Here is a 13,531-nt window from a genome sequence, read left to right as displayed (position 1 = left end):
TAGCCTGGCACAGCCCTGGCCCATTGCGGCCATCTGGGTGAGTGAACCAATGGATGAAAGATCTCTGTCTTGCCCTCTCTGTAATCTTTCAAATAAATAAAGAAATCTTAAAAAAAAAATAATTCAAATCATTCAATGAATAGAGACAGTAAATTTTTAAAAAATTTATTTATTTATTTACTTGAAAGAGTAACACACAGAGAGAAGGAGAGGCAGAGAGACAGAGAGAGGTCTTCCATCCCCTGGTTCACTCTCCAGTTGGCCACAATGGCTGGAGCTGTGCCAATCTGAAGCCAGGAGCCAGAAGCTTTTTCTGGGTCTCCCATGTGGATGGAGGGACCCAGTGACGTGGGCCATCTTCTGCTACTTTCCCAGTCCATAGCAGAGAGCTGGATCAGAAGTGGAGCAGCTGAGTTTTGAACTGGCGCCCACATAGGATGCCAGCACTGCAGGTGGTGGCTTTACCCGCTGTGCCACAGCACCAGCCCTGGTAGTATTACTATTAATATAAAAAAGTTAAATAGATTTAAAAGAACATTATCAGTGCTGTTAGAACTGTGCTAATTGAGATGTTCCAGGATCCCAGACATTTTTTCCTGTTTGAACCAGTTAAACTTTTACTCTTAGGACATTGGTAGTCCTAAAAAAGGACATATGCAAGAGTGACCATGTTTGCTCTTTTATAAAAACAGTAACAAAAATATGAACTCAGTAAATTCACTCTTTAAAAGAACTTCCTAAAGCATTTAAAATTATAGTTGTCCCTTGATTTTTGAAGGATATTTGTTCCAGGTATCCCCTCGGATATAAAAATCTCTGCTGTTCAAGTCTTTATATAAAATATCATAGAATTTACATATAGCCTAAATTTAAATACTTTCTGGATTACTTATAATGCCCAGTACAATGTGAATGTTATGTCAGTAATTGTTATACTATATCCTTTAGGGAATAATGGAATGAAAAAAATCTGTATAGCTAATTTTTTGTGTGTGAATATTTTCCATCTGAGGTAGGTTGAATTCGCTAATGCAGAATCGATGTATACAGAGGGCGCACTGTACTATTTTATCAGAACACATATAAGGAATAACTATTAGATACACTTAATTTGAGTTAATAAAGATTGATTCAAACTGTGTGTTGGGTTAGGGTAACATTGTATATGGAATAAAGCATCTTTGTTTAAATACTTAGAAAATATGTCAGTGCAACCCTAAGGTATTCAGGGGAAAATAATATAATTTATTTTATCTTTCATCTCTTAGGAAAATTTTTCATTAGATTTTTAGTTGTCCCTTGACAAGTATAAGCCTCACTTCTTGCACTGCTTAATTACTATGTACTAGAAGGATTGTCTTTATAGAGGGCACCATCTGCTGGTTGTAAGAGGTACCAGTTGTGGGGAAGATTACCTTCTGCAGTTTATCAGACTCTTCACAAAATCTTAATGTTTTCCTTCTAATTCCATCTCAAACCTGGAATGAGTCCTAGGAGGAATAGCTTTTAATAAACAGTGAAGTTAGGGATGCTAATAGTTGTTTGTTTTGATTTTTGTCACTGTGAACTTAATGTCATATTGTTAATTTACAAGAAAAATGATAATGAAAATGGCAGTTGCCAATCTATTCCTAAACCAATGAAAAATTTGCTTGCTATTGCTGTTATTGCACTTGTCCTTGCACTTCAGTATAATCAGTGCTTTATTTTTTATTTATTTTTTATTTGTATTATTTTATTTTATTTATGTTTTATTTCTCAGTGATGAGATCTTGCATGTTTTTTGCAGTCTTACTTAGTTTTATTTCTGAATAGTTATTTATATATGTTAATATCAGATTGAAGAATGAGGATTTCATTGAATTTTTTTCTTAGGACTGTTTAGTGTGATTTTAAAATAGTGATATATTTCTTGTCACAACCATTTTATTTGAACTTATTTAGAGTTCATTAGCATTAGAATATTTTCTTGTGTATTACTTTTTTCATACTGGATATTAAAATTATTTTTGAATTTAACCACTTTCTGAAAATGTTTCAGTTTATTTTAAAGTAGAGTAAATTTAAGTTATAATTTTACTATAAATTGGTAACTTAAAAGTTTGTAATCTTTAGGTGGAGAAAGAAATTAATAAATCAGCACCTTGTTTAGTAAAGATAGTATATAATGTAGATTCTCATGCAAAGAAGTTTTATATAAGACTATTTTTAAGTGTAGCTACTGTTTTTCATTTTTGGGTTATCTCTCCTACCTAAAATGTGAATAACTGAGACTCCCCCAAGTCAAAAGGAATTTTGTTGGGTCATTTCTTTGACATTCTGTTTCATCTCAGAGGAGCTGCTCTTTATCAATCCATTTTCTACAACAAGTGAAGATTCTATTTATTTTTCTATCTCCTTTGTTTCTCAGCAATACTTCTTTTCTGCTTCCTTTTCCCCCTTACCTTGTAACTAAAAAACTAGTGTCTATTTGAGAGAGAAAGAGTGAGCGAGTGAGCATGCGGAGTGGGAGCAAGTGTTCCTGTCTACCTGTTCACTCCTCAAATGCTGGAAAGGGCTGAAGCTGGAAGCAGGGAATTCTGTCCAGGCTGCTCAGGCAAATGGTAGAGACCCAGCTACTTGAACCATCACTGGTACCTTTCCTTGGTTCACATTAGCAGAAAGCTGGAATCAGGAGTTGGAGATGGGCTGCAATCCCAGTCACTGGTATGGGATGCTGCTGTCCTGGCTGTGCCTCAACCACCAGGAAGAATACCTGCCTCCCTTACCTTGTAAAATTTCATGTTCATCCCCAGTTTCATTCCCCTGTAAACTTTTCTTGAAGATCAGCCTACCAAGTTCAAGGTAATATTTGCTGAGGTCACTTTTAAATATTTTCACTGAAATAATTCAGTCTATACTGCCCTTTCATTATCTCAGTTTTTCTTTAGCTTTTCTGACAACTATCCTTATTTCATACTTTTCTTAACTTAGTTCTATTTTCCTTCCTACTCTCCTGTTGTCCATCAATTTTAGGTATTTCCTCAAGGTTCAGTCTTGCTATCTCAGTTCACCTTCCACATTTTCTTTGTTGATCTTGTAAATCCACAAAGAATGAGCAATAGACAGTATTCGAGTATTTTCTTTGACTTTTCTCTAGAACTTTAGATCTATAATCTGTAGTTGCTTTCCCAAGATTTGAGCTTTCTCAGATTTTTTTCCCTTCATCTCTGTTGTTATGAGGGCAGAGATTGTGTGTATTTGCTTATTGCATCTCTAGCACCTGGCATAGTGTAATAGTTTCAATAAATATTTAAATATAAGAATTTCAGGAACAAAGGATTTGACTTAGAATTTTTTGGTTTGATTGTTAATTATTGAATCAGCCTTCTTGTTTTGTAGTCATTGTCTGCTGTCAGCTCCTTATCACTTTTTTATCTAGAATTTTCCAGCAGGTTTTTTTTTTTTTTTTTTTAAAGATTTATTTGAAATAGTTACAGAGAGGCAGAGGCAGAGAGAGACCTTCCATCTGCTGGTTCACTCTCCAGATGACTGCAGTGGCTGGAGCTGAGCTGATCCGAACCCAGGAGCCATGAGCTTCTTCTGGGTCTTTTACATGGGTACAGGGACCTAAGGATTTGGGCCATCTTCTACTGCTTTCCCAGGCCACAGCAGAGAGTTTGATAGGAAGTGGATTCTAACCAGCACCCATATGGGACGCCTGCACTGCAGGCACTGGCTTTACCCTCTGGCTTTACCTTTACCACAGTGCTGGCCCCCTGCAGTTTCTTAACTATTTTTGTTGTATTTGATTTCTAACCTGTGTGGTCTGTATTGCCTATTGAAACCATAATTTTCACCAAAATAATTGTTTAATTCTTTTTTCCACAAACTTTCTGAAGTATCCTCCTATTTATTGATTTTCATGATGCACAGCTTTTTGATTCTGCTGAGGCAAGCAGAGAGACATTGTTCCACATCAGGGTTTCTGGAAAAGTTGGAAGCCTGTTACATTTATCCACCTTTCTCTGTAATGATTTGTCCTAGATCTTTGCTGAATGTATTGTTTGGTTGAAAGAATACAGCTATGACCTTGATTCTTGCTCAGTAGTGTGTTTATTAATCTGAGTTCATGAAATTATTCCTCTATATCATTTTCAAAAAGCTGTTGTGGGGGCCGGCGCTATGGCACAGCAGGTTGAAGCCATGGCCTGAAGCGCTGGCATCCCATATGGGCACCGGTTTGAGTCCCTGCTGCTCATCTTCCTATCCAGCTCTCTGCTGTGGCCTGGAATGGCAGTGGAGGATGGCCCAGGCCCTTGGGCCCCTGCACCCACATGGAAGACTCGGAGGACGCTCCTGGCTCCTGGCTTCGGATCAGCACAGCTCTGGCCGTTGCAGCATCTGGGGAGTGAATCAGCAGATGGAAGAGCTCTCTCTCTCTGTCACTGCCTCTCTATGTAACTCTGACTTTCAAATAAATAAAAATAAATTAAAAAAAAGCTATTGATTTCTGACTATATTTATATAAATAATAAGCCTTTAAAGATTTATTTATTTATTTGAAAGTCGGAGTTACAAAGAGAGAGAAGGAGAGGCAGAGAGAGAGAGAGGTCTTCTATCTACTGGTTCACTCCCCAGATGGCCACAATGGCTGGAGCTGTGCCAATCTGAAGCCATGAGCCAGGAGCTTCCCCTGGGTCTCACATGGATGCAGGGGCTCAAGGACCTGGGCCATCTTCTACTGCTTTCCCAGGCCATAGCAGAGAGCTGGATGGCAAGTGGAGTAGCCAGGACTCGAACTGGCGCCCATATGGGATGCCGGTGCTTCAGGCCAGGCTGTTAACCCACTGTGCCACAGCGCCAGCCCCTAGGTTATAACTCTTTAACAAGGAACTCTTTTTGTTTATGGTGTGAGGCATGGGTACACTGTCAGTTTTACCCCATCCTTTCCTTACTGATATCCTCTGCCACTGTTTTCCTTAAGTAAGTCTCTTGTTTATGTGGGTCTGTTATTTCTAGGCTGTCTTTGGTGTTTGACTTTTTGTGCACCAGTATCACACTGTCTGAATTTCATCAGTTTTATATTGTGTGTGTGTGTGTGTGTGTTTCTTTTTAAGATTTATTTATTTTGAAAGACAGAGTTGGGAGAGAGAAAACTTCCATCTGCTGGTTCACTCTCCAGATGGCTACAACAGCCAGCGTGCTAGGCCAGGCCCATGTCAGGAGCCAGGAGCTCCATCCAGGTCTGAATTAGAAGTGGAGCAGCCTGGACTTGAACTGTTGCTCATATGGGATACTGGTCCCATGCCACGGCTTTATCCGCTATGCCATAATGCTGGTCTCTATATTGGGCTTTTAATATCTGATAGAATTAAGTTTATTCATTGTGTTTTTTTTTTCTTTAAGTGTCTTCCTTTTTTGGGCCTTTTTTATTTACTTGCAGATTTTAAAATTTGTCAGATTTCTTAAAAAATAAAGGTGTGATTGGGATTGTACAGAATCCAGAGACAATATGATTTTCTTTGTAAAACTGCATCTTATTGTTAGATGAATTCCTAGGTTGATTATGTTTTTTAATCTGAATTGGATTTTTAAACTGTGATGTTTATATGAACAAAATTGACTTTTGATTTTAAAACTTTTTTCTTTTGAAATACAGATAGAAAATTGCAAAAATTAGTACAGAGTTTTTGAACCCTTCCCCAACTGATGACACCTTATGTGCTTGCAGTATAATACTAAAACCAAAAATTTGATATTGGTACATTACTGTTAGCTGGATTACATGCTTTATTCAGTTTTCTTGAGTTTTTACATGACATGTTATGTGTGTGTGTCTCTGGGTGTATGTAGTTCTGTGTAGCTTGAAGCTACACAGGTAGGTATATCTATCATTACAATCCAGCAGGAATTACGTCATCCTACTTCTCATTCCCATCTCTGTTCATTTGCAACTGCTAATCTGTTTTCCAGTGCTACGTTTTTTTAAAAAAATCATTTAGAAATTCTTTTTTTTTTTTTTTTGGCTCACCACAATTTATTAAATTTTTTTTTTATATTTTTTTAACTTTTATTTAATGAATATAAATTTCCAAAGTATAGCCCATGGGTTACAATGGCTTCCCCCCTCCCATAACTTCCCTCCCGCCCGCAATCCTCCCCCTTCCCGCTCCCTTTCCCCTTCCATTCATGTAAAGATTCATTTTCAATTCTCTTTGTATACAGAAGATCAGTTTAGTATATATTAGGTAAAGATTTCAACATTTTGCCCATATAGCAACACAAAGTGAAAAAACTACCATTGGATTACTAATTATAGCATTAAATAGCAATGTACAGCACATTAAAGACAGAGATCCTACATAATTTTTTTTTCAAATTAATTAATTTTCTATGCCATTTCCATTTTAACACCAGGTTGTTTTTTTTTTTCATTTCCAATTCTCTTTATATACAGAAGATCAATTCAGTATATAATTAGTAAAGACCTCATCAGTTTGTGCCCACACAGAAACGCAAAGTATAAAAATACTGTTTCAGTACTAGTTATAGCATCACTTCGCTTTAGACGACACATTAGGGACAGATCCCACATGGGGTGTAAGTACACAGTGACTCCTGTTGCTGATTTAACAATTTGACACTCCTGTTCATGGCGTCAGTAATCTCCCTAGGCTCTAGTCATGAGTTGCCAGGGCTATGGAAGCCTTTAGAGTTCGCTGACTTCGATCTTATTCCGATAGGGTCATAGTCAAAGTGGAAGTTCTCTCCTCCCTTCAGAGAAGGGTACCTCCTTCTTTGATGGCCCCGTTCTTTCCACTGGGATCTCACTCACAGAGATCATTCATTTAGGTCTTTTTTTTTTTTCCATGATATCTTGGCTTTCCATGCCTGCTATACTCTCATGGGCTCTTCAGCCAGATCTGAATGCCTTGAGGGCTGATTCTGAGGCCGGAGTGTTGTTTAGGACATCTGCCATCCTATGAGTCTGCTGTGTATCCCACTTCCCATGTTGGATCTTTCTCTCCCTTTTTGATTCTATCAGTTAGTATTAGCAGATACTTGTCTTGTTTGTGTGATCTCTTTGACTCTTAGACCTATCAGAACTATCAATTGTGAGCTGAAATTGATCACTTGGACTAGTGCGATGGCATTGGTACGTGCCATCTTGATGGGATTGAGAAGTTTCTGTACTTCAAAAGAAACAGTCAGGAAAGTGAAGAGGCAACCAACAGAATGGGAAAAAATATTCGCAAACTATACTACAGATAAAGGATTGATAACCAGAATCTACAAAGAAATCAAGAAAATCCACAACAACAAAACAAACAACCCACTTAAGAGATGGGCCAAGGACCTCAATAGACATTTTTCGAAAGAGGAAATCCAAATGGCCAACAGACACATGAAAAAATGTTCAAAATCACTAGCAATCAGAGAAATGCAAATCAAAACCACAATGAGGTTCCATCTCACCCCGGTGAGAATGGCTCACATTCAGAAATCGACCAACAACAGATGCTGGAGAGGATGTGGGGAAAAAGGGACACTAACCCACTGTTGGTGGGAATGCAAACTGGTTAAGCCACTATGGAAGTCAGTCTGGAGATTCCTCAGAAACCTGAACATAACCCTACCATACAACCCAGCCATTCCACTCCTTGGAATTTACCCAAAGGAAATTAATTTGGCTAATAAAAAAGCCATCTGCACATTAATGTTTATTGCAGCTCAATTCACAATAGCTAAGACCTGGAACCAACCCAAATGCCCATCAACAGTAGACTGGATAAAGAAATTATGGGACATGTACTCCATAGAATACTATACAGCAGTAAGAAACAACGAAACCCAGTCATTTGCAACAAGATGGAGCAATCTGGAAAACATCATGCTGAGTGAATTAAGCCAGTCCCAAAGAGAAAAATATCATTTGTTTTCCCTGATCGGTGACAACTGAGCGCCAAAGGGGAAACCTGTTAAGTGAAATGGACACTATAAGCAACAATGAACTGATCAGCTCCTGTCCTGACTTTAGATGTACAATGTAATACTTTATCCTTTTTAGTATTTGTTGTTGTTGTTGTTGTTCTAGTACTATTGGTTGAACTCAGTAATTAACACACAATTATTCTTAGGTGTTTAAATTTTAACTGAAAAGTGATCCCTGTTAAATTTAAGAGTGGAAAAAGAGAGGGAGGAGACGAACAATTTGGAACATGCTCAATCGGACTGGCCGCAAATGGTGGAGTTAGAAATGTGCCAGGGGATTCCATTTAGAAATTCTTAAACCATATAGTTTATGACTTTTTGAAATTGGCTGTTTTCACCAAGCATAATGACTAGAAGTTATTACAGGGGCCGGCATTGTGGTTTACTGGGTTAAGCCACTGCCTGTGACTCCAGCATCCCATATATGGATGATGGTTTGAGTCCCAGCAGCTCCACTTCTGATCCAGTTCCCTGTCCATGTGCCTGAGAAAGCAGTAGAAGATAGCCCAAGTTCTTGGGCCCCTACACCCACATAAGAGACTTGGGTGAAGCTCCTGGCTTCAGCCTGGCCTAGCCCTGGCTGTTGCAGCCATTTGGGGAGTGAACCAGCAGATGGGAGATCTGTCTGTCTGCCTCTTCTCTCTATAACTCTGACTTTCAAATAAATACATAAATAAATTTTTTAAAGTTATTACATACACCAGTAAATTATTTGATATCCAGGTAGTGTTCTGTTGTATGGATATATCACATTTTAACCATTCACTTGTTGAAAAACATTTGGATAGCTTTCTGTTTTTTGGTAATGTGAATAAAGCTATTGTAAACATTTGTGTCCAGATTTTTATATGAAAATGTTTTCATTCCTTTGGGATAAATACCTATGAATGTGGTTGCTGATCTGTATGGTAAATGCATATTTGTAAGAAACTGCCAGTTTGTTTCACTAGGATATACCATTTTACATTTTTTTTTACTAGCAGTATGTGATAAATCCAGTTTCCTTATATCCTTTCCTGCATTTGATTATCAGTATTTTTTATTTCAGCCATTTAAATAGTATTTAATTGTATTTCTTTGTGTGTGTGTGTGTGTGTTTTTTTTTTTTTTTACAGGCAGAGTGAACAGTGAGAGAGAGAGACAGAGAGAAAGGTCTTCCTTTACCATTGGTTCACCCTCCAATGGCCGCCGCGGTAGCGCGCTGCGGCCAGCACACCGCGCTGTTCCGATGGCAGGAGCCAGGTGCTTATCCTGGTCTCCCATGGGGTGCAGGGCCCAAGCACTTGGGCCATCCTCCACTGCACTCCCTGGCCACAGCAGAGAGCTGGTCTGGAAGAGGGGCAACCGGGACAGGATCGGTGCCCTGACGGGGACTAGAACCCGGTGTGCCGGCGCCGCAAGGCGGAGGATTAGCCTGTTGAGCCACGGCGCCGGCCTTTCTTTGTGTTTTAATAGCTAATGATGTTGAACATCTCTTGGTGTGCTTCTTTGCCACCTGTATATCCTCTTCAGTCAAATGTCTCTTGAAGTTTTGCACACATCATTGGATTTTTAAAAGTGATGTCTTTTTCAGAGTTTACAGGTATAAGTCCTTTGTTAGATATACGTCTTTGTAGATTTTTTTCTCAATTTTTCATTTGTCTTGTCATCATCTTAACAGTTTCTCACAGAAAAGTTTTATTTTGAAATCCAGTTTATCGATTTTTCTTTTTATTGATCATGCTTTTGGTTTCGTTTCCAAAAATTTCTTCTATTCCTAATGTTCTAAAAGTTTGGTAGTTTTGCATTTTAGAATAAAGTATGAGGTGTTGAGTTTGGGTTTTATTTTCTCTTTGCCTATGGACGATCCAGTTGCTTTAGTACTATTTGTGGAAAAGACTCACTGCTGTATTACATTGCTTTTGCACCATTTAAAAAAAATATATTTTTTGGCATATTTGTTTGAGGTCATTTTCCGTATTGACTATTCTGTTTATCTATGTATGTATTCCTCTGCAAATATCCCATTATCTTATTGTAGCTACTATATATAGAAATTTGTAAAATTGTGTAAAATATTTTTCTTTATTCTTTTCCAGAGTTGTTTCAGCTATCCTGTTTCCTTTGCCTTTATGTTTACATTTAAAAATAAACATTTCTATTTACGAAATGTTTTGCTGGGTTTTGGTAGAATCCTGGAACTTAAAATCAATTTGGGGAGCATTGACATCTTCACTATATAGAGTCTTCCTGTTGATGAATGTGATATGTATCTTGATCATTGAGGACTGTCTGTGATTTCCTTCAGTGTTTTGTAATTTTCAACATGTGGGTCCTTTAAGTATTTTTCTAGCTTTCTAATAATTAGTAGAGATGGAGAAGAAATTTTAAGTAGTATTGTATTTTTAAGCTTAGGTATCTGTTTGTTCTTTGCTAGTAGATAGAAACACAAAGAGAGGGAAATAGATAAATAGATAGATAAATAGATATAGAGATATTAATTCCCCCCATCCACTGATTGATTCCCTAGGTGCCTGTAATGGCCCAGGCAGAAGCCTGGAACGCAATCTAGGTCTCACATGGGGGCGGCAGAGATCTTGTCATTACCTGCTGCTTCCCAAGGTACACAGTAGCAAGAAGCTGGAATCAGGAGCACAGAGCTACGACTTAAAGCCAGGTACTTCAAAATAATGGGATGCTGGCATCGCCAGTAATATCTTCACAACTGTGCCAAATGCCCTTGACCTTTTCAGAAAGAAATATTGTTGCATTTGGTTTTCTAATTTTGTGTTTAAGAGTTTTGCTTGTGTATTTTTTTGTTATCATTCTATTTGGTGTCATAGTTATGCTACTTGTTGGATAAAGTTAGTTGACGAGTTTGACCTAATGGTCAAGATACCACCTGGGACACCTGCCATCTCCCGCAAAAGATAACTCACCCTCCTGGCTTTTAGCATCATAGAAAGGATCTCTGTTTTTAAACTCTTTATGAAAGTAATCACAAACACATTTTGATATAAATGTGGTCATATACTTAGTGTTTTCTGTCTGACTTCTTTAATCTTTTTGTAATATGAATCCATATTTGAGTTAAAAACTAAGTTCATTTTGGTGTAGAAAAATTTACAACCTGTGCAAGATTTGATCCCAGTAAATTTTCCATGAATTTTTTGTAGACCCATGTATACATATCAAAATTGTTGTGCACCCAATAATTGCTTTTGTTTCCAAGCACATATTATTGTGTAAAACCATAGTTAATTCACTTGCATAGCTGTATTGCTTTTCATTATGTGAGTATGCTAGTTTATTCATTTTACTGTTGAAGGGCATTTTTGTATTCTATTTTGATTACTATGAATAGCATTGCTGTGAACATTTTTGTATGTTTTTTCAAAGAATTCTATACTAATGTATTTTTGTTAATAACAAGGAGTGGGTCCTAAGGTCATTTACTTTTACAAAAATTGGTATTTATTGTTAGTGTTTGCATGGTATATTTTCTCATATTTTTACTTCAAACACTTCCTACATTTTAAAATTGTGTTTTTTTAAGCTCTCTCTACTAAATTTTGAAATCTTAACACTTTTGATCTGTTCATGTATATGAGGTTACTTCTGAAAGTTCGTGAAAAAAAATGCATTATTTGATGTTCTGACTTACATTGTTACTGTTGAGAAGTCATCTCCTGTTAGTTTAAATTTTGTTCCTTTTAAGGTAATATGTTTGCTTTAAGATTTTGTTTGCTTTCTGGAATAACATTATTATTTTGAATTTGATCCTGTTTGACTTCTTGAATTCAAGGAATGATGTTCTGCGATATTCTCTATAGGTATTTGGCCTCTGCCTCATTCTTCTTCTGATATTCTCACAAATCATAGGTTACAGTTAGACCTTTCTATCCTTTTTTTGTGTATTCATTCCAGCCTTATGATTCTGTCTGTTGCACTCTGGATAATTTCTTCTGACCTCTTTTTCCAGTTCACTAATTACAGTAGTTTTCACTATCTGCCAATGCACTAATCCATTGAGTTTTAAATTTAGGTTACTGTCTTTTTTTTCTATTTTTAGTTTACAATTTTTCTACCTTACTCTAAAATTTTTTTACTTCCTTATATTTCAGAATTTTTACTTGTGTAAGGTTATATGTATGGTAGTTTTATGTTCTGTTTAATTCTTATGTCTGTTTTTGGTGTCTTGCATATTTGCAGGTTCTTGGTCATGTCTCAGTTCCTGAGGTGCATGATTATTTTTTCTTGACTTGATACTGCTCATTGTCCTAGAAACATCGGAGTAGGAATTCTGAGTGCTTTGGATAGAATTTGCCCTTCTCTGGGTAGGGCTAGGATTTTCTTATGTTAGGTGCTTGGGAAAACTTCCACTTAGGGATTCCACTGAGTACATGTTTTGAGATTCTTTCAACCACTTAGGTTATGTGAAACTCAGTAAATGTATAGTCTCATATCCAAAATCCAATTTGCTTTTTGTGCCCTGAATCTGTTATTACCTTGCTCTGTTTTACACCAGAGCAGCCTTCTCTGCTGATCTGGTAAGGGTAGATGTGTAGAAAAGGACACATTTAATTTCTGGTGTACCCCTCTCCTTTGCAGGTGTGTCTGTTTGGGTTGAGATACTGTTTCACGTTAATGGCAGGGAAGTTTGTCTTTCTGGCTGGACAGATACAACTTTATCTCTGACTCTTTTGCCCTGTGAAATAATCAAAACTGAATCTTATATTGTTAGTATTGAGAAATGCCCCTAGAGTATAAATAAATACAATGCGTTACTATTTTTTCTAGATTTTGGTGTCAGTAATTTGTAGTGCTTTGAAAAATATGCTTATTTTGGAATTTTCCCCTAGTATTTATAGTTTTGTTGTTGTTGGAGTGTTAAATAGCATTTTTTTGCCACTAATACAAATGAAAGTAAAAAGAAAAAGCTTTGTTTTTTGAGAAACCAATTTTGGAAAATGTTCAACAGAGTGATTTTCATTAGTTAAAGTGATGAATCACTATAAATTAGAAAGTAATTATAAATTTTAAGGGGTGGGACAGGTTAAGTTTTAGGAATGTTATTTATACCTTTTTTGTTTTTTAAACATCTAATAGTTTTCTTGTTTTAGGGGTAAAAACATTTCCACCATGGCTCATTCAAAGACAAGGACTAATGATGGAAAAATTACTTATCCTCCTGGTGTCAAGGAAATCTCAGACAAAATATCTAAAGAGGAGATGGTGAGACGGTTAAAAGTGAGTATAATTATTATTATTATTTTTTATATCTGCTTAGAGTATGAGTCTGTGGAAACCACATAGGACTGTTCTTGTTAGGGCAAGTTGAAAAGCAAATCAAAGCAGAAAACAGCAGATAAAGGATTGAAGAGACTAGAATGGATAAAGAACTGTAGGGATTCCTTGGCTCTTTCAGTTAGAAAGGTGAAGCTTGAATCTTTCTAGGGCCTTTTATACTTGAGTATAAAGAAAAGTCTACCATATATACTTGACATTCCTTTTTGTTTATACAATGTTGGTCTCTTTTCTCCTATATCTTCTAAAAATAATCGTTTTAATCTGAGAA

General features: G+C 36.8%; 1 protein-coding gene across 5 annotated transcripts in view; it reads left to right on the top strand.

Annotated features, from left to right (window-relative positions):
• Window positions 1–13,531, top strand: part of PDS5B (PDS5 cohesin associated factor B) — a 203,743-nt gene that overhangs the window by 46,341 nt on the left and 143,871 nt on the right. For all 5 annotated transcript variants that reach the window (XM_062194387.1, XM_062194386.1, XM_062194389.1 and 2 more), the window contains exon 2: window positions 13,077–13,203. In XM_062194387.1, the coding sequence (XP_062050371.1) occupies window positions 13,096–13,203 (108 nt within the window). In that variant the 5' untranslated portion in view covers window positions 13,077–13,095. The remainder of the gene's footprint in view (window positions 1–13,076; window positions 13,204–13,531) is intronic.

Source organism: Lepus europaeus, chromosome 6 (assembly GCF_033115175.1).
Source record: "Lepus europaeus isolate LE1 chromosome 6, mLepTim1.pri, whole genome shotgun sequence".
NCBI lineage: Eukaryota > Metazoa > Chordata > Mammalia > Lagomorpha > Leporidae > Lepus > Lepus europaeus.
Note: the sequence above shows the minus strand (reverse complement) of the source record. Positions and strands in the feature narration are given on the sequence as shown.